The following is a 20,979-nucleotide window of genomic DNA, read 5'->3' as shown; positions in this document are numbered from 1 at the left end:
ATATAAGTTTTTAGTGATTTTAAGATTTATAATATTTGAATTAATAATTTTTTAAAAATAAATTTAAAATATAACTGGTTAAACTATCTTTTCATAATTAAATGAACAATTTCACTGGCAATCAAGTTTGCGTGGTAGAGAGAGAGAGGGTTTAATTTAAATAATCAGATTACCCACCAAACCACTCAATCATTGCTTTACCAAAAGTGAATGGAAATCCCTGAGTTCGCCGTCGACTGGTTTGAGATGGTAACCATTCGCCGTTCATGGCTGAGCCTGTTGTTTAAGCCTGCATTCGCTAATATTGCAAAGAGTGAAGATAATGTAATTGACAAAGAAAACTTAGGATTTCATTTGCCATCTTTGAACTTTGAAGAGCAAAAGGAAACTGGACATTAAAAAAAATGAGTGCAGGGATTGTCAAACAAAGGACAATTTTGGGGACCTAAAAATAATTTTAATGGTTTCTATATGCTTTTTAAATATATTTTTAATTAAAAATATATTAAAATAATTGATTTTTAATTTTTAATATCAATCCATCATAATTATCATAAAAAACTAAAACTAATATTAATATAATATTTTTTCAAGCCTAACACCTTTTTAAAACATAACTCAACTCGGTTTCAAATATAAAACAAATATACTGAGGATGAATTTATAATTTTCAAATGACAGGTGGGTGCATAAGTGAAACCGCCGCAAAAATGGAGGATGGTTAGTGAAATTTACTACAAGAATTTTAAAGACAGATATAACTTTTTTTTTTTAAATCATAACTAGGACTTCAAAAAAAATCACGACACGAATTTTAATTAATAAAACCAAAATAGAGTTAAAAAAATCGAAGAAAGAAAAGAGAGATGAACAAAGTGTAGAAGAGAAGGAAAACAAGCGGGAACGTACAGAAGCAAGCAAGGAAGCAAGGGTAGAAAGTTAAGGCACCAGAATAATAAAAAGCAATACTACTACTTAACTAATAAAACCGAGTCTCTGTCTCTCTCACTCCTCTAATAGCAATATATATTCTTCAGGGCTCCTTAGAGAGCGAAAGAGGATTGGTGCGGTTGTTGACAATGGACCATGAGGTTGTTCAGCGAGTATTCCAAGAAGGAGGCCGCGATTACTTCCAGCAACAGCCTTCTACTTCCTCCTCCTCCTCCTCCTCCATCCTCCAAGCTCTCCCTCTTCACGTGGTATGCTTTTTCTTCACTTTCATTCATCCATGTCTTCTAATTTTGAATATTAGTTAGCTAGATAATGATATCTTTTTTTTTCTTAAAAAAATTAATTCTGATCAAAATTAATTGATGGATTGGAATGATGCAGTCTTTTGATCATGGGTATTATTTATTGGTAAAATCTATTCAAGAGCTCAGAGAGAAAAAAGAAGGTCTTGTTACTGTTGGCATTGGTGGTCCTAGTGGTTCAGGCAAAACAAGGTTGAATATCTATTTTTTTTTTCAGTTTCAGAATTTCTATGGTTGTATTTCTGTTGCTTTATTCGATACTTTCTGATTTTACTTTTTTTTTTGTTTGATGATCTGTGAAGCTTAGCAGAGAAGGTGGCTTCTGTAATTGGTTGTGTTGTTATATCAATGGAGAATTATCGCATGGGATTTGATGAGGGGAGTGATTTGGATTCAATTGATTTCGATGCACTGATACAAAATCTTGAGGTTTGCATTTTCTTCTCAAATTTTGCTACTTGATTGGATTGGATTTTGCATGTGGCAATTCTGTAATATATAGTTAACTGGAAAACTGGTTTTCCAATTCTTAGAAATACCAAAGTGTAATCATTTAGACACCTATTCTGGTCACGTGTCAAAAAAATTTCTCTGAAGTAAAAGTTATGCCAATGCGTTCTATATAAATTTGGTTTTGTCTATCTTTACACGGTTGTTTGTGTTGGCAATAGGATTTGACCAAAGGAAAAGATACTTTGATACCAATGTTTGATTACCAACAGAAAAGACGCATTGGTTCCAAAGGAATAAAGAGCACATCATCTGGAGTGGTAAGCCAGGGGAACTAACAGTTACTGTGATTTTCTTAGCTTCCATGGAGTTAATTTCTTTAATGTTTCTTTGTTCTTAGGTAGTAATTGATGGTGCCTATGCTCTGCATGCAAGACTGCGCTCCTTACTGGATATCCGGGTTGCTGTGGTAACTTATGCTCTGAAGTTATATATCTTGATTTGAATAAGGGGCTGTGAAGCTGTCATTTTCTTTACAGCTTCACATACGATGATTTCTAAATATGGTTGGTGGATCAGGTTGGCGGAGTTCATTTCAGTCTTCTTTCTAAAGTTCAATACGACATTGGGGAGTCTTGTTCATTGGATTACCTTATTGACAGCATATTCCCACTGTTTAGGAAACACATTGAGCCAGACCTTCACCATGCACAGGTTGGGGCTTTTGTCCTTATCTTATACAATTTTTAAAATGCTGGTTTTCATCTCGGGGTTTTATTCTGCAGATTAGAATAAACAACAGCTTTGTCTCATCATTTAGAGAAGCAATCTACAAGCTGAAATGTAGAAGTGAGGTATGTACATCTTTCCATGGTTCATTGCCAAATTAAATAGTTGAGAACTAGTTTATTTCCTGTGCTATGCTGCGCGTTGGACTTTGAACGTAAAAAAAAATATTCAAGTTATAAGGAATTCTTTGATATTGCCATTAAACTTGGTCTAGTAAGTCAAACTTGAAATTCCTGACTCGAGTCCTTGCCAAGTCCGAGTTTCCAATTAAATAATGTGAGAGTTGTCTCGATGTGATTTAGTCAATTTGCGGGTTCCAAGGCAAACAAATCAAAGGACAAAAAAACGACATAAAAAATAGAGACCAGGCATGCGAATTTAAAAGCAACTTGGATGACCGTTCAAAAGGGGTTTGACTTTTTTAAAAAAAATTGAAGTCAACTTTTTTTTTTTTTTAAATATTGAGATGATGACATATTGGATCGATTCCGGTCAACCTGGTTTGCTCTCCAAACCCGTGACCTGAGATGTGGATTCCAATGGGTTCAATAACATTTTTATCTTATTTATTTTATTATATGGTAAAAAAATAAAGACCAATTCAAAATCAACACAATATTATAAGATGAAATTGAAAAAAAAAACAATAAAAAAAATTCATCAAAAATCCAATGCTAAAGGTTTTTTTTTTTCTTAAAAAAAGTTAGGCTAGCGCGCGAGCCTAAGTGGTTTAGTGTATCAGGGCCTTTAAAAAGCCAGCACCATTGAAATCCCATCGTCGATTGGAACCCATCAATACCAAGTTTGACCATTTTTTGCTATCAGTATCGCGACAACTAATTATTTTCTCCTGCAACCTTCTCTTTCCTCTCTAAATAAGGGATTGAAAAAAAAAAGAATCAAAATAAAAATTGTCCCAAATTTAGGGTTTGCCATGTATTTTATTCTTGTTTTGATTTGGCTCTTAATTTCATATAATTAGAATGTAAAAGTATGCAATTGAAAAAAAAGTTTGGAAATTAAAAAAAAACTGGGCAGTGGGTTCACTGATGTTCATATGCACAATGGCTGACCTTATACCTTTTTAGTTCTTGTTAATTGCCTATGTCCTTCATGTTCACTACGTGAGTGAGATAGTTGTGAAAATTCTTTTGAAGGATGAGGATTTCTTGTAATCTTCAATTTTTGTTTTAATGGTAAAGAAAATCTGCATATGGTGCAGACCATGACAAAACACTGCTTCTTAACAGTGGATGGGTGCGTAATCAATAACAAGTGTGTAATTTAAAGCATTGACCAGTGCATATGTTGTCTTGTTGATTTTGAATGATATTGAATGTCAATTATCAAATGCTTCTCAGGAATTACGTTGAGTTGCACTTCTTGTTATTGCTCATGGAATTACCTTTCCCTCACTTTTTTTTTTGCTGTATAGTTCATTATTAGCTACTAAATTAATATGCATCACCTGCACCCTTTGATTGAATGTTACTTAAATGCTAACTTGTTGCGACAGTCACCAGATGGACATCCTGCTTATGCCTTCCAAGGAACAGCACATACAGATAAGCTAGTGATTCTTCACCCTCTGTTTCTTACCATAATATCAGTGCAAAACCAAGTGGTTTATTCTCCGAGCTTCGAGTGTGAATAATTGTGATTGGAACTTTATCTTGGTTGCAGTTTTATTGAGATGTACCTTAGGCCTCCTTCAGCAAGTGAAGAAGCACTGACAAATGACTGGATCAAGGTTCGGCAGTCGGGCATCAAATATTATCTATCACTTGGGGACCAGAGAATTGTTGACAAAAATTTTATTATCAGGCCAAAAGCTGAGTTTGAGGTAAGGGGCTTCCAAGATTGCAATTATAGCATAAACGTGGACTTTGAAAGCAAAGTTTATTATCAAAATCGAATTCTAGCTTCCAGAAAGAAATTAACACCCGTGGCCAATATAGAGGAATAAATTCTTAGCATTACTTTTCAGATGGAAATGAATGCAAGTGGGCAATTTTTTGAATGTAATGGTTCATTTCTCAGCCTACACAAAAATGTTAAATTACTGCTCTACAACTTTCCAGAAAAGCTGCAAGACTAATGTCAGTCATCTTAAAAGTACAAGGGAATTCATGGACCTTCATTGCAGTGCGTGATCATTAGGACCATGGATAGGTAGGTACCTGTGAAATAATCATTCTTCCTCACATCTGCATATGGCTGGGCACACTATTCAGGCATCTTATCAATCAATCAATCAATGAACGTAAACTCTTGATAAACAAATAAAAGGGAAAGAATTCCTAGGGAAATGGAACCTTTGGCAAGTTTCTTCCCCACACCCGTCCAGTAGTCTACTGCAGTTACTAACAAGGACATTTTGTTGCTTCTGGAAGCTTCAGCACAAGATCCATACTATCTAGACAATTGTATTTGAGACATGTTCCCTACATTCAAGATGCATAGGCTTCTTCCATTTCCAATCAATACTGTAATCCTATCCATTATTGAAACTGGTAGCTTAGAGGTCTTAAATGCATCTTTTCTTATGTTGTTTGGAATCTGTAGTCTCTTTATTTTATATGGTGTCTGTTTTTATAGGACAACATTAGTACAACTTGAAATGTAAGTTCAATTCTTTTAAAAAATAGACTCTAATATTTCACAGAATTTGTAATCTTTGGTGGTTTTGCTTACCTATTTTATCATTTAATGTTGAGACAGGTTGGGAGAATGACTCTTGGTGGGTTGCTGGCTTTAGGGTACAATGTTGTAGTGAGTTATAAACGGGCATCTTCATCTGTTAGCAATGGAAATCTTTCACTGTCGTTAGAGACCATCGATACTCTTGGTGAGACATTCGTGGTGCTGAGGGGCATGAATAGGAAAGTATGGATCCATCTTTTTGATTAAGATAACATGTAGGAGGCTCACAATCATTTATTTACTGTGTTCTTATATTTTTCCAAGCAATTGAGTAAGGTACTGGATAATTAGTAGAACAGGATGGCTATTAACCTTTATTATTATTATCATTACCCACCTGCCAGCTCACCCACCCACCCACACATTTTGTGGGATAGAAAATTTTTTTTTGGAAATAATAGAATCTGCAAAAACCTGAGGGTGAGTAACATATCCACCAGCAAGTGACAGGAAGAAAGTGAAGGGGAAAATGCGACAAACAATAAGAGTGCTCCAATTCTAAGTTAGTGATTTTCCCTAAATGCCCCTGGATTGTTACATCACAAAAATGCAGGAAACACGATCTTGTTCCATAATTGTTTCTACAAAAAATTTATGCAAATAACGATTCTTGATAACTTTTTGCACGAGTGCATGAAGCATCTAGTTTTTCAGTTTGCTTTAGGGAGATTGAATGAATGGAAATTTTTTCTTCATGATGAGTGTTGTGCATGGGGGACATTAGCACACAAGTTCATGGATCTTCTGATTGCCAAATGTTAGTAGAAATTTCCTAATAATCATGATGGAGATTTCTTATTTTGTTATGCTGTGTGCATGATTAGCATGTAACTGAACAGGCTGATTCTAGTTCTGTATCTTCACTCATTACTCCAGCTGTTGGACGGCATGTTTCATGACTCAGCTTGAGTGTCCACTTAATCATATCATCCAATTTTTGTTTCGTATTTTCCTCAATCTATATGATACATATGATAGTAGCTGGGCCAACACTTTCCATTCTCGTAGTAAATAGCTGATCTTTTATGTGCTATTTTTTGTTCAGTACCAGAAATTAGATTGGTCCTTGGACTTCCACTTGGGAACTATGGCCAAAGCTTTCATTTATCTTGGCTATTCTACTTTTATGTAGACTGTTGGAGCAGAGGCAACGAGGATGGGCGTTAATGGACCTTGGATCACCAAGTCATATCTGGAAATGATTCTTCAGAGAAAAGGTTGGAACTGGCATGATAACTATCAATACTCTTTGTCTAAGCATTTTGGTTGGTTTGTCTGGTATAGATCAAAAGTTCTCCTTTCTACAATTTGCTACTTCACTTGTAGGTGTACCACGTCTTAACACACCACCACTATTGCCTAATACTTCTATGACAAGCAATCAAGAAAGGGTCATTGTTGCCCCAAGGCCAATCCGTACCTCTCCAAACCTTGTTAATCGGCTTGAGGATTTATCTCAACCATGGACTCGGTCTCCAACAAAATCTAAAATGGAGCCTATAGTAGCAACATGGCATTTTATATCATCAGATACGTCACATGGGAGTTCAGTCATAGGTAAGTGTCCTCTACTTGGAAGATTGTTACAAATGTTCATTAAGTGTTCTTGGTGATGAACTACATTGTTAGAGTGTTATCATTACGTTTCGTGGATTCTCTCATGAAGCAACCACAGATTCTTCCTCTTTCAGGGATAACATGAAGATTGCTCCTATGCCTGATTCATATGATTTGGATAGAGGGTTGCTTCTTGCTGTTCAAGCAATACAGGTAATGAGTTAAAAAAAAAATTTGAATGTGAGATTAGTGTAATTATACACGTTCAAGTTTAAGAAGCTTACCAGTACAATCAGTCTGGTTAAAAATTATGCAATTTTACATATTTTTTCAGGCTTTGTTGGAGAATAAAGGCCCCCCTGTCATTGTTGGAATTGGTAATACATGCTTTAAAAGTCTCTCTCTATCATAGACACAGACATTTCAGAAAAAGAATTTTTGACCACGTGCTCTTTAACTATGGAATATTCTTGAAAGTAATCCAGTTGTTGGTGCAAAGTGTTGTGTCATTCAAGTTCATAAATGTCATGGGCAAGTGCACAATTAAATCTCCTTATGTCAATGTTTTCAGAAGCATGAGCATAGTAATATGTTTGTAATTGATTTGATTTGATTGTAATTTTAATTGCAGACACGTATTTGTGCACAAAATAAAGAATTTTAATCTCCTTATGTAATTTTTTGTCATTATGGTTTCAAAGAAGACCATGGCATTTCCTATTACGGTGCTCAAATGATAAAAAAGAAAAAACTTATGGTACCATAAAATTCCTCTTGGAGGAGAAAATTTCTTTTAGGAATCAATTTCCCGTGACATTGTGGTGTTTGCTTTTAGCAATTTACTTTGTTTAAGTTCATAAATATTGCCTTTTCTAATCTCATTGTTGTTACAGGAGGACCAAGTGGATCCGGAAAAACTAGTCTGGCTCACAAAATGGCTAACATTGTTGGGTGCGAAGTAGTTTCCCTTGAAAGCTATTTTAAATCTGAACAAGTGAAAGATTTTAAGTATGATGACTTTAGCTCTCTAGATCTGTCTTTGCTTTCAAAGGTAGGGAGACGCTAATTTTATTCATCTTATGCAGATCTTTTCTACATCAATAATGCTATCATTTGTTAGATGGCTGTTCAGATAAGATTGCTTGGAAATATTAAAATATGGTAGAGCAAAGAGTTGGAGTAAAATGTAAAAATGCGTTTATTTGGTCAAGCATTTGTTTCATACTTTCAGTGTTTAGTAGAGGTTTGTACCCCAGCATCCATCTCCATCATCCAATCATGACATGTGAGAATTCTTCAAATTCTTGTATTCCTGATCTCCATTTTTTATTAAACATTTCTTGACCTCCTTTATCGTCTCAGCAGTTAAGCATTTATCAGAACCCTTTTGGTTTGAAAATAATTCTGTTTTCTCATGCTACAATCCTTTTCTTTCCCTCTAAATGGTTTGACTTGGGGAAAAGAAGGGTATTTTTAAAGAAACTGTTCTGTTTACTACTTTGACATTTTCTTAGAAGATTATTGCCAGATTCCTCATTCATTGGGGTTTTTTAATTGTCAAGAATATACATCAAACCGTCTGATCCTTAGCTGGCCCCTTTGCAGTATTTAATCCTTCATCAGAGCAACCTGACATTACTTGTTTGTGAATCCTTCAATGCATGCAACAAACTTCTGTTCCTTTTGATTTGTCAATTTTTCTTCTTTTAATGCTTCGGGTTCAAAATGCTATATCATTTACCTACTTTGTTATGTACAGTATATCTTCTGTAAATAGGCTTATTATAGATTCCGTGACATCAATTCTACATTTTCTGGTAATAATTGCAGATTATTGCTTTGAAGAAAAGTCACATTCATTTCACTTGGTTTGCCTTCTAAGTTCCTGGAAAAAATATTTGCATTTGACATACAGTTGTTGTTCCATCATTCTTTTACAGAATATTGGTAACATAAGGAATGGCAGAAGAACAAAAATACCCATGTTTGATTTGGAGAATGGTGCTCGTAGTGGATTTAAAGAACTTGAAGTTTCTGAAGATTGCGGCGTGGTTTGTTATCATACTTATACAGCTCCTGGAACTTGCTATCATGGGTTTATTTTTTTTTTTTTTGCAGTGATGTATTACACAATTACATTTATCTGTCTTTATTTTAATCAAACTTCTATAAAGAAGAAAAGAAAGATACCACTTGATAATATTCTGACATAAAGCCCAAAGGGTTAATGGGGAGGCAGAGATGGGCTTAAGGTACAGTCCTACTTAAGTCATTTAACTGTTTGAGTGTTGTTTCAATTAGGAACCTTATCCTGTGATTCAGGGTATCACGATAAGATTTAGCTTATGGTAAGCTAGAGATCCACTAGATTCCTTTACAGGACAATTTATCCCTTTAGTGTGGCTTTAAGGATTCATGTTATTCTGCAAGTAGGCATATATATACAAGACAATTTATCTCTAGTGGAGCCTAGTATGATGTGTTAAGCAAATTGCTGGTGCTAGGGTGCTAACCTTTTCAAAGTAAGAAATAAAGAAAGTTTTCCTTTACAGAGATGGTGCTGTTGGTGAAGTTTTTTTTGGTGCACTTGGATGGAAGAAAATGCAAGGATTTTTAATAATCACTTCACATGTAGGCTGGTTTTGTGGGATAAGATAGTTTTCTTCGCTTCTTTGTGATGTCATCTGGCAGGTGCATTTAGGTGCTCTTTTCTAGTGGATATTCAAAGGGATTGGTCTGCTTCATTGTTTAGATCAAGATTGTTCCTTTTCCCTTTCTGGGAGGATGTCTTGTCCTCAATTTGTGCTGTTTAATTCTTTCTTTCTAATAATAGTTTCTCCTTTTTTTTCTTTTTTCTTTTTTTCTGAAAATCAGAATAACGATAACAACAACAATAATAACTTTAGAAGGGGGGAGAGGGGGAAAGCATGAGAGACGGGGTGCACAACATTTGTGTTTATCAGTCTATTTGAGAATGATATAACATACCAAAAAGAGGAGAGAGTGGAGAATACAGAAGTGGAAAGATTACAAAAGCTATTTCTGACTAGTTTGAAAATTTGCCAACATGTTTTAATTCATGCCTTCCATCATTAAGTCCTGTCTGGAGATTACACAAGGCAAGCCTTCTAAAAACAGTATGACTACCAGTGACTAAATTTCTTTCCTCAAAATGCTAAACCTTGTTTTAATATGGGGCATATTTACTACAAACTAGCAGTGAACCTTACAGAAATTTGAATGTGAACTGTTTCTCATTAACTTAACTGAGCTCCAAATGCTGTGTCACTGGTTGCTGTTCCTGTGTTGTTAAGGATATGGAAGATTGATGCTATATGCTCTTATTTTAATGCTACATTTGTTTCAGCAGTTTTTTAGATAAATGCTTAGTGGTGTTAGAATTTTGTAAAAAAATGAAACCTGGAGATGTTAAGAAGGGTCAAACATTTTAATACAAAATTTTTTGCTTACTACTTTTCAGTTTCTCATTATATGCACGCTGTTCAGTGTGTATCATGTATAGTAGAATTGGATCCACACTGGCTACAAGTTTTTATCATCTTCATGCAGGCTAGTTAGAAAAACAAGTGTTCATGTAATGCATCTTTACAGTTTTATATGATCATAGCAATTGATATTTCCACTTATGAAATCCTTTGCTAATAGTGGTGATTTAAGTTTGTGCCATGTTATTTGACTTTTTTTTTAAATCAATGTTTCTTTTTTCCAGATCATTTTTGAAGGGGTGCATGCTCTGCATCCTGAAATCCGAAAATCACTTGACCTGTGGATTGCTGTTGTAAGATGAATTTGCACTCCCTTTTTTAGGCTTTATTTTCAGAGAGGCACTGTGTGTGGATGTTCTGATTTCTAAAGACATTTTCTATTGATGATGAGAAAGTTTAGTTGTGAAGTAACTTCATCTTTTGTGAAAACAGGTTGGTGGTGTGCATTCACATCTTATTTCTCGAGTTCAAAGGGATAAAAGTAGAGTGGGGTGTTTTATGTCCCAAAATGAGATCATGATGACAGTGTTTCCAATTTTTCAGCAGCATATTGAGCCGCATCTTGTTCATGCGCATGTTAGTAGACCCCTACTGTCTGATCTTATTATTGTTCTTTATGTTTTACTGTGAAAGGTATTTCAATGTTTTCCATGTTTTAAAAATTGTTCTTGTCAATAGTTTTATTTTCCCACAGAGACACATGTATGTGCTACTGAGATAAGCCTTCTTTTATTGAGACAACGTCTTGAAAAGTTCTGAAAATATCTATAACATTCGTAGAAAAGGTTAAGTTCCTTGACCGCCCATGAAAAAAGAATAAGGTCACTTTGTCACATTAAAAATTGAATGCCATTAATCACATATTTTTCGATCAACCAAAGATCAAAATTATCATTGTCAATATGTTAATAGAAGTTCAAGTCATCATCAAAATGGATTGCATAGAACCTCTGAAATGCCTTTTTTTCAGATATTTCAGGAGAAGAATACCATTCTTGATTTTTCACATTTATATTGGTGCACTTTCACACTCATTTGTCTACATCTTTTATGTTGGAAACATACAAACTATAGTTAGTAATGATACGTGTCCCTTCATGTTTCTTGAAAATATTGATGTTCTGTAACAGTGCATTTCTGAGGACTGATATTCTATTTGCAAGTTTAACTTGGAGTTTTTTCGATATTCTTATATTGTCGCAGCTCAAAATTCGAAATGACTTTGATCCTGTTCTTTCCCCTGAGAGTTCTTTGTTTGTTTTGAAGAGTAATAAGCCAGTAAGTGCACTTTCATGATTTGGTGGAAGATTATGTACCGTGGTTTGTGTCTGATCTACTTTTATTGTTTGTGATCAATAACAGGTGGCTTCTCAAGATATTTTGAAAATCTTAGATCCTGTGAAGTTGTGCAGTTCTGTTCAGAATTTCATTGATATATATTTAAGGCTACCTGGACTTCCTACAAATGGGCAGCTGGCAGAGAGCGACTGCATACGATTCAGAATCTGTGAGGGTAGATTTGCATTGTTGATACGAGAGGTTCGTATATAATGTATTGGAGTTATATGACATGTTTCCTTGTCAATTTATAATGTATTTTCTATCTTCAATATCTAGTGAATGCTTGATTTTTATTTTCTAATGTTTTCAACAATAGCCTATAAGAGAAGGGAATTTCATTATTCAACCAAAAGTGGATTTTGATATCAGCACCAGCACGGTCGCTGGCCTTCTTAACCTTGGGTAAGACCATGTGTATAGTTTTGCTTTCCTTTTCATATGAACTTATCTTCACATTTTTGTTCCTAGTTGAGACAAAATTTAAATGCTATAGCATGTGTGTATATCTATCTTGTTGAGTCCCGTTGTTTTTATAATTGAGGAGTTGACATGCTCAAAACCCTTGATTAAGTGGACACTATTCCATCCTCGTGCTTTTGGATCACAGCATGTGAGCAATCCTTCCATCTTCTGGATATCAGTGAAGAACAATTTGTTTCTTTTAGGCAGTCACATAAATTTAACTGCTGTAAACAAGCAAACAACTGTTTTTCTAGCGTTTATTATGTCATTATTTTGGAAAATACAAATGTATCATTTACTTTTGATGGGCTTTATATAGCATTTTCTTCTTGTTTTAAGCATTCTAGTGTTCTTCCTTTTAATGCTTTACAGCTGAACAACTGATGGATTTTACAATTCATTGATGTATTTTCTGTTATCATGCAATATCAGGTATCAAGCTGTAGCATGCATTGAAGCATCTGCACATATCTATCAAGATGGAAAGGTATGATATCACTGGATTTCTCTTGTAATTTATACGTCCGATCTTCCAAATTGTGTACAGTCCTTGGTTCTGTTTTTGTAATTAAATTTGTCAACTTATTCTATAGTTTTTGGGCTTTTTTTTAATCAGTTGAGCTGTAGCTTATCTTAAAATTGTCTTAAAGGAAATTTCATATTAAGTACTAACCATGGATATTGATTAATTAAATTAAGAAGCACGACCCAGGTCTTCGTGGTCCAAGATAATTAAACCATCATCAGTGCCTGATGATTATTTCCATAACCTTAAGCACTAATGCTGGATGATGCCAGGTTTTCATGTATTCCATGTTTCTTGTCTTCTGTTTCCTGTATATAAGCTTCTCATATGTGGCTTTCTGAATGAGTTTCATTTTTTATTCTGATTTGTAGATTCTCATTGAGGTTGATCATCTGCAAGACACCCCTAGTCCTTACTTACAGATCAAAGGGGTTAATAAGGAAGCTGTGGCGGCAGCTGGTTCAACACTTAAACTGGATGGTTCATATACAACTAAGGTTTTGCCTTCAGTTCTGCTTGTGTAGTTTTATCTTCAGCCCCGGGACTTCTTCAGCCTCTCATTATTTGGATTGGCTCTTTTGTTTTACTTTCAGAGTTATCTGCAGATCATTTTGGAAAGATTACCAGCAATGCAAAGAAGTTACAGTGGAATTCATGCTCAACAAGCTGCAAGGTTGCAGGAACTTGTTGAATTTATACAATCTCAGGTATTTTACTATTATTGAATGGGATAGCAGCCATCTGGTTGACATTTGATTTTACTTGAGGGAAAATTAGTGTAAGATATCAGTCCTGTTCAGTCTTCTAAGTTGAAATAGGCAGCATGTATTGATAGAGGGCCAGGACATCTTTCCAGTTAACAAACTGCTCAATGAGAGACAACCTTACTGTTTGATCATCACGGGGCACCTTATAATCCCTTTGCCCGGCCCGCTGCTTTCCAGTTAACAAACTGCTCAATGAGAGACAACCTTACTGTTTGATCATCACGGGGCACCTTATAATCCCTTTGCCCGGCCCGCTGCTCATGCCCCCCCCCAACCCCACCCCCTTTTTTTTCCGGATTCTGATTCGATAGGTAATCTGTTAAGTCCAAAAGAATTAACCATTATTTGAGAAATGACCTTTTAATATATATTCAAGGTTGAGCCGCTGAGGAGTTCACTGTTTTTATATTACTGTGGCCAAACTGACAGGGAAGCAGCTCAGCTTCAGAATCCTCTCCAGGTAGGGACGCTGCTCCTTTAGAAGTGGTAATTGAGGACATGCAGTCTAGAATCAAAAGGCTGGAAAGATGGCATGCTATCAACACGGTACCTAAATTCTTTTAGTAATCCATGTGTCTATGTTGACTTCATTTGGATTTTTATTCAAATTTACACTCTTTTTGGAACCTTAAATGCCTGCTTTTCCAATGAAATTGATTTTTTGAAAATGGCAACTATGGACCATGTTAGTAACTCCAAATCTCTTACCATATGTTGCAACGATGGAATTGGCATTCAAGATGGATGTTCCCTATTTAATTTTCTTTATGGTATTGTTTTTTCTTCTTTCTTTTTGGAGAGAAAAAGCAACCTTGTATTGTTTCACTGGTTTAGTATCTTTGGAATTGGAACTGGATGGTCTCTATGCCATCTGGTAAAAAAGAAATGTGATACTGTTCCAACTGCATAGTATCCCTACATCACTGGTTAATGCATTCACTGTGCAGGTGCTATGGACTTTTCTAATGTCTGCCCTTGTTGGTTATTCGCTTTACCAAAGGAAGCCCCAATGACATTTCTCGGATATGCTGCGAGTTTTTAAAGGTAACAGAGTCTCATTGCATTGAAGCGCGCAATGTTGGGCTAACAGAAACTTCTAACAGTTGCATGTTTCTCCTGATATGTGACTTTGAGTTGCAAAGTTTTTACCTCGAATCTTATTTTCTTTTCAACAAACTTGGAGCCTGCTGTTCAATTGCTCCACTTTGTAAATACATGAATTGGGTGGAAATTTGAATAACTATTTGACGTTAGAGTGTAAACATGAGTTCTCTTGTAATCGAGCTAAGAGTTCTCTTCTTTTTCTTCGTTTGGTTCACAGCTTTAGCATTTGATTTTATGTGTGGCGACTCGGTTAAAACATTAAATAATTCCTCAAATATAAAGTAGGACAGCTGATGGGAAGAAATGAATCGCAGTTTACGCGACAGTTCTCTGTATCCATGCCATGCTACCAATCTGGTTTCTGCTTTTTTTTCCTTCATAAGCATCATGTCCATTCGGGCATTAATTGCCAAAAGTTTCTTTTTAAAACACGTACTTAGTAAAAGAGGAAGATCAAATTCTCGCCCTCTTCTCTACGTGGATTGAGATTTCAAGCAACATTACGTAAATAACAGCTGAAATAAACGAGATTTAAAGGGAGACGTAAAACAATAACTAAACCGGGTCCGACGAAGGAGAAATAACAGGTGTAAATATGACAAGCTCTGATATGCTTGACTGAACTAGAGAGGTGAATTTATCCCTGATATGCAAAATTTGGTCCGAGGGATCCCACCGTAAAGCTAAAAGAATATGACAAACTCCATCAATATTGTTGGATAAGCCTAATGCTAAGTAGGATGATCTGATCCAGGAGTTAAGCAAGCGAGATTTTCTAAGTCGACGTTCTGGGCTGGAAGATGACGATTAATTATATGGAAATTAGTTTTGTATAAATAAATCTCGATCACATCTAAACCCTTGTATTCGCCATGCCATCTTTCTCTTGTTTTTTTATAAATGTGGTTCCCAACTCTCTGAATAAAAAAAGAAAAGAAAAGGCGAGTAATAAACCAGGTCACAAAGGGGCCAACGCACTCAGACTACAGCCTAGAGGCCTGGCATTCGGCTAAGCTCCCTTCAACCACGACAGAATCTAAAATACATCCACCAGGCCTTTTCCTTCTTCTTTTTGGTAATTAATGTTGATTATTAGTGAAACTGTATTTACATGACAATCAATCATCTCAACTACGGGAAATTAAAGTAACAAAAAAAAAAAAAAACTTACAATTACGGGATTTGGACCGAGGAAAAGTCAATGGTAACAAATCATTAACATGAGATGATAAAAAGAAAAATAACAGCGACATGATAATTTGGTTAGTGAAAAAAATAGCAAGATTTGGGGATATTCAACATGATGAAAGCCAAGCAGGGTATCAATGATCCTATGTTGACATGGGATCTTATACCAGGGTCGGAGTCCATACAAGTCAGTATCAATCCACATCCCAACAAGTAAACTAGCCAAAATTTAGTGGCACAGTTCAAGTACAGGCCTTCCGTCCTACAATAACAGGTAAAACTACATTCTCAAAACCACGTCGCCATTATTGGACTGTGATGCTGATAGGCTCCGACCTACCATTTAGAACGTGGCGGCCTCTATTCCATAAATCATAGCAAAATTCAAAATAATTTGGTATAGCCAATATCTAGACGAGAAAAGGAAGAACTTCATTCTTCAAGAAATATGCAGCAATTGCAAGTATAATGATGAATATAATGATCTGCACGCTTGAGCCCCCTGCAGCTAAACAAGAAACAAAAGAAAGTTCCTTATGCTAAGAAATGAGAGAACTAGCATGTCAAGAACAAGGAAAATGCCCAAAAAAAAGTTTCCCAATCAATTTTATCTTTTATTTAATCTCCATTAACAGTCCATACCCCTTCACATATCAAACTAATTCCCTCCAAAAGACCAATTATATGCCTAACTTTTCAAAAAACCTTAGGAGTATTAACTGCTTCCTTGACCAGTATAATTCCCCTTTTTTTTTCCTGTCCAACATTCTGTTTTCTCTAAACTATCCCTTTTAGTAAAATACTCCAAGCGTGTGTAAATTATTGGTGAAATACCACAAAATTGCAAGCATAAATAAATATAAAGAGCAAGTTTTGATACAATGGTACTAGCACGTAAAAGTCATCACTGAAAAGATCACCATATTTGGCAGTGTGCATTTTACTTTCTGAGTTCACAGTCCACTAATACCAAATATTCAGTTTACCATATTATTTGGGAGTCATATCATGATTGACCTAAATCAAAGTCCCATAGAGATTTTAGTCTGTGATTGAGTTATCAGGCCTATATCCAACCATTGCAGAGACATCAATGACAGGACGAAAAATCTGAATCGCAATGTACATACCACTTTTGTTGTCCTCAATTAGTGTCACCCTTGCACTCGAGTCCATAGAGGCAGAGACCAAAGCCCTGTATTTGCATAACACATGCTTAAAACTCAGATGTCATCCCTAGATGGGAATGACCTGATTAAAATGTTGATTAAAGTGTACATGTAGACACAGTGTTGTCATCTAACCTTGAATCATGAGAGAACGCCAAAGCAGTTACTATGCCAAGATGTGCTTTCCTAATTATTGTTTGAACACGCAAGTTGGTTGAATTTACAAGCAGCACATCTCCTTGAGTCATACCCCTGTCAATCAATCACAAGAAATTAGAATATCTTAACATCAAGGAGCTTGCTAAATGAGCTCAAGGACTTCAAATTAACAGTGGAGATTCTGTACATTGCAAGAAGCTTTCCATCAGGTGAGACATTGAAGGACGAAACTGGTTCACGGGCTACATGCTTTGAGCTCACTCTCTTCCATGAGCTTGTGTTCCAAGTCACAATACTTGCACCTTTGTCTAAGTAACACGATATCTAGGATGATTAATAGAGAACAACAAAGGTGAAAGGGAGCATGAAAAACTTGGCTTTCCCGTATGAATATTCACCTGTTATTGCAGCAATATAGAGAACCTGAGCCTGATCACTCCTTTGGGAAAATCTGCATGATGCAAAAATCTCATCCTGGAAGTAAAACACAGTAAATCCAATTAGCTCAACACTCATTTGATAGAAATAGAGTAACATATTACAAGTTCCAGCCATGAATTGTGAGACCATAAGTAACCTAGAATAATTGAGTCATGGGATTACTCAAATCTACTTTCTAGTAATTTGATCAAGAAGTTTTTTTTTGCTGAAACCCAAAATGAAATCAATAATAAGTACAATGACTATGTTAGAGCGAAGGTATTAACCACTTTGACATGGAGGGTTAAAGCATTTGCTAGTAAGAAAAGAACTTAGTCAAGAACTAATTATCATTTACAGCTTACGTTTTCCTTTGGTAAAGAGGCTACAGCTGTTGATGAAGTTACATCCCAGACTCTACCAAGGTCACGCTGTCCCATTGAAACAAGAAATTTTCCATCAGGGCTGCAACACAATTAAGCTAATCAGCATAAACAGATTACAAATTCTTCATGCTAAAATCTCCAGGAATTTAAATTTTTCCAAATATCATTGCCAACCTGAAACACAAGTCCTTTAAAGATGCATGGGCTTGAGTCTCATTAAGAATAATTTCCATGCCAGGCCACTTGAAAACCCTTAAATTGCCATCCTGTACTGCACCAAAATTAAAGCATCATATAGCATGTTATCTTTCAAGAAGGGATCCTGGCTCTCTTCCACATCATCATTATTAAAAATAAAGACCCAGTTGGGGAAATTTTGATACTGAGTGGTAGGTGAATGGCCAAATGGCAGGTTCTAAAATCTGATATTGGAAGATGGAGCGGTGGAACATAACTTAAATCCTCACAAACTACATCTACATACCAGTCATCTTTAGCTAATAAAATTACAAGTTAGAATGCAATAAAATAATTAGAAGCTGGAACACAACCATCAGAAAACAGTGAAAGTTAAAGGAGAGAAAAATTTGACCAAAAAGTTTCATCTTTTTGTAAAAAATCAAGGAAGAAGAGTGATTAGCTTCTCATGCTACCAGACTGGGCAGGAGATTTAAACAAGTTCAATTCTTTTAATCCTTTATATGATTGTAGGACAACCACCTTGTCTATGCACGAAAAAAAGAAGACAAGAAAAGAAAACAAAGCAATATCTTTTAAGCATGTCTTCCTTGTGTTCAGAATGCCTTTTCCCTTTACGTCATGCAGTGATTACATTGAAATTAACGGAAGGAAATGCGAAGAACTCTCTACCTCGCCTCCTACAGCAAGTACAGAGCTGTCACTGTTAAAGGCCAATGCTAATTGCTGTCCAACATCTTCTAATTGTGTCAGTACTTTTTTGGATGGTTTAAGGCCCAATTTATGGTCTTCATTGTCCTTGACTTCATCCCAGTCAAAAAATCTGCAAAGAGAAAACATAGTAATAAATTGATTATCCTTTTGCTTGGTGCAAGTAAGGGTGGGAATTTTCTAAAAAAATAAATAGGCACAATGTTTGTAATGTGTATTTAGTGAATCGGACCATAATATAAATGCAAACAGCAGCTGTGGTGCATTTGGAACTAATAATCAATGGAGTTTTAAAAATGCTCCTGACTAGAAAAGGATCGCCTTATATGCCAGTATATCCAAAAATCATTCAAAGCAATTGGAGGAATTCATCTGTTTTGTCTCCGACATAAAAGATAAGTAGCAGCATACTACTTTTTTGGTTAGTACAAAAACACTACTCTCTCCAAGCATTTAAAAACAGGAATTTTACCTGGCCACAACACGAGAAAATTATAGCTGTCACGCTAACTCCTATAAATGCCCAGCCAACACAAAATGTAATAGTAAATGATTAACAATCCCATCAACTGCTTAAAGAACCCAAGGTGCCTCCAAAAAAAACAAACAACTTTAGTCTTTAAATTGTAAATTGATTAAGAAAAAGTCATGGAAGGATCCAATCTCCCAGTTTTGCACACTGCTATCAGAAGCAGCATTCCATGATGTTCCCATCATTGATTTCCAAACATGAGCATATGAACATACCTTCATTTTTCTCATTTTATCCACCTCAAACTCGAGGATTTTGGTCTTTTGAGGTGAATTACTACAAAACATTACTGTCAGAGCAAGAAAATTTCCTCCTTCCAAAATCAACATCAAATCCAGCAAACAAGAGAAATCACTTCAAACTTTTTTGTAACTTTCCAAATACCGGTTAAATGCAAACCCATTGCTTTCTTAAAATACAAGCACAACTTATCCCCAGACCAACCACTTTTAAAGGGTTTTTGTCTAAACCCATTTCTCTGGGTGAAACTTACAGTCCTTTATAATCTCCATATTGAACTATTTATGACCTCAAATCTACAAGCAAAGAACAGGGATAGGGAAGTTGTGACATTAAGTAAACTGGGAAGCAACACACAATGATGTTAACTAGAAGCAGGGTTGATTTCAATCAGACATCAGGTTTCACATCCACATAATAAGCACTCCAGATTATGCAACACATAAAATCTGCACCTTGAGATTCATCTTTGAAAAGAATTTCTGTATCTATGTACATTTAGATTTTATCCAAGTTACAATTAGTAATATGTATAGCACCAAAGTCTCCTAGCTCTCGTCATCATTCATGTGAATCCAACCTCTACATTACCAGTCTTCTAATTACATTGACTCTTCTTCGTTCCCTGATTACACCAACTCAACAAGGCTAGAGTAAAATTATGTTTGCCTGATTGAAACTTTCAGAAAAACAGTGATCTTAGTAGATTGACATGAATCAAAGTAGGACGCAATAAGGTCAAAATAGTTAGCTCTAGTAACAACAATCAAGAAATGTACTAAATTGGCAACCTCAGAGCGATGTTGCTCTAGCTCACCATTGTTAAATATTTTTTTCGACAGAAAAAGCAGTGATTAAAAAGAATTTGAGTACCGGCAACTACTGGGGAATGCACAAATGACTCCATCTCCACCGGGGTGAACCACCATTCTATAGGGTAATTGAGAACCAAGGCCAAGCTTAGCTACCTGAAACGCAACATAGAAATACATACATCAAAACAATAAAAATTATAAAATCAATCAATTCACAATCTAATTTCGGCTATCTCATAATTATACAGAAGAAATAAATATATCCCAGCTAACACTCCAAGATATAAGCAGACTGAGAATTTATTTATAGAGAAATCAGAGAAATTTTAAACATGACAAACAGATGCAAAATCTATAAAAAGAATAGAGCGTACGGGCTGAGAAGAGAGGGAATTGGAGGAGAAATCAAAACAGGAGAGAAGGACGGCGTTGGGAATGCCGCTGCTTCCTTCACCGCCACCGCCGGCCAAAACGACGTAGTGTTCATGAGAAGAAGCAGAGGGCTTGGGGGTCTCCTCCTCCTCCTGCTGTTGTTCCTGTTGTTTAGAGGAATCAACGTGATCGTCATGGGATTGTAGGTTGGATCTGAGCTCTTTGTATGGAAGCCAAGCAACAGAGTATAAAGGAACGCCGTATTTTTGCAGGCTTTGAGGATCTGCCTCTCTGCTCTTTCCCATTGGTTTCCGTCTCTACTCCGGTAGCC

At 35.7% G+C, this 20,979-nt stretch overlaps 2 protein-coding genes across 8 annotated transcripts; one reads left to right on the top strand and one right to left on the bottom strand.

Annotated features, from left to right (window-relative positions):
* Positions 1–821: 821 nt before the first annotated feature.
* LOC118046385 (uncharacterized) lies at positions 822–14,662 on the top strand. Of its 6 annotated transcripts, XM_035055261.2 has the most exons (26): positions 824–1,199; positions 1,333–1,445; positions 1,556–1,682; positions 1,925–2,023; positions 2,104–2,172; positions 2,283–2,417; positions 2,489–2,557; positions 4,009–4,061; positions 4,176–4,335; positions 5,214–5,378; positions 6,328–6,412; positions 6,522–6,752; positions 6,871–6,965; positions 7,087–7,129; positions 7,646–7,803; positions 8,693–8,803; positions 10,483–10,551; positions 10,691–10,834; positions 11,462–11,536; positions 11,621–11,797; positions 11,916–12,001; positions 12,494–12,548; positions 12,959–13,084; positions 13,181–13,294; positions 13,784–13,900; positions 14,302–14,662. In XM_035055261.2, exons 1-26 carry the CDS (start codon positions 1,080–1,082, stop codon positions 14,365–14,367), a joined length of 2,862 nt encoding a protein of 953 aa, XP_034911152.1. In that variant the 5' UTR covers positions 824–1,079; the 3' UTR covers positions 14,368–14,662. The 6 variants fall into 6 exon arrangements, with proteins under 6 accessions (XP_034911156.1, XP_073268284.1, XP_073268285.1 ...); XM_035055265.2 differs by lacking the exons at positions 13,784–13,900; positions 14,302–14,662 and adding an exon at positions 13,444–13,645 and having other exon boundaries at positions 822–1,199; XM_073412183.1 differs by lacking the exons at positions 13,784–13,900; positions 14,302–14,662 and adding an exon at positions 13,423–13,645 and having other exon boundaries at positions 822–1,199.
* A 998-nt stretch (positions 14,663–15,660) lies between these two features.
* On the bottom strand, positions 15,661–20,979 carry LOC118046386 (SEC12-like protein 2). Of its 2 annotated transcripts, none has more exons than XM_035055270.2 (10): positions 20,651–20,979; positions 20,335–20,429; positions 18,651–18,801; positions 17,955–18,046; positions 17,760–17,859; positions 17,373–17,448; positions 17,162–17,282; positions 16,951–17,067; positions 16,777–16,841; positions 15,661–16,154 (listed from the first exon to the last, which is right to left on the bottom strand). In XM_035055270.2, exons 1-10 carry the CDS (start codon positions 20,951–20,953, stop codon positions 16,057–16,059), a joined length of 1,218 nt encoding a protein of 405 aa, XP_034911161.1. In that variant the 5' UTR covers positions 20,954–20,979; the 3' UTR covers positions 15,661–16,056. The 2 variants fall into 2 exon arrangements, with proteins under 2 accessions (XP_034911161.1, XP_034911162.1); XM_035055271.2 differs by having other exon boundaries at positions 15,661–16,148.

This window comes from Populus alba, chromosome 10 (assembly GCF_005239225.2).
Source record: "Populus alba chromosome 10, ASM523922v2, whole genome shotgun sequence".
In the NCBI taxonomy this organism is placed as follows: domain Eukaryota; kingdom Viridiplantae; phylum Streptophyta; class Magnoliopsida; order Malpighiales; family Salicaceae; genus Populus; species Populus alba.
Note: the sequence above shows the minus strand (reverse complement) of the source record. Positions and strands in the feature narration are given on the sequence as shown.

Excerpts from the sequence above, each read along its gene's own strand:
- LOC118046385 (XM_035055261.2), top strand. The coding sequence starts at position 1,080 with ATGGACCATGAGGTTGTTCAGCGAGTATTCCAAGAAGGAGGCCGCGAT. Across the intron at positions 2,173-2,282 it reads TGGATATCCGGGTTGCTGTG|GTTGGCGGAGTTCATTTCAG; the intron begins GTAACTTATGCT and ends TTGGTGGATCAG. Across the intron at positions 6,966-7,086 it reads TTGCTGTTCAAGCAATACAG|GCTTTGTTGGAGAATAAAGG; the intron begins GTAATGAGTTAA and ends ATATTTTTTCAG.
- LOC118046386 (XM_035055270.2), bottom strand. The coding sequence starts at position 20,953 with ATGGGAAAGAGCAGAGAGGCAGATCCTCAAAGCCTGCAAAAATACGGC. Across the intron at positions 17,283-17,372 it reads CTATATTGCTGCAATAACAG|ACAAAGGTGCAAGTATTGTG; the intron begins GTGAATATTCAT and ends CGTGTTACTTAG. Across the intron at positions 16,155-16,776 it reads AATTGAGGACAACAAAAGTG|CTGCAGGGGGCTCAAGCGTG; the intron begins GTATGTACATTG and ends TTTCTTGTTTAG.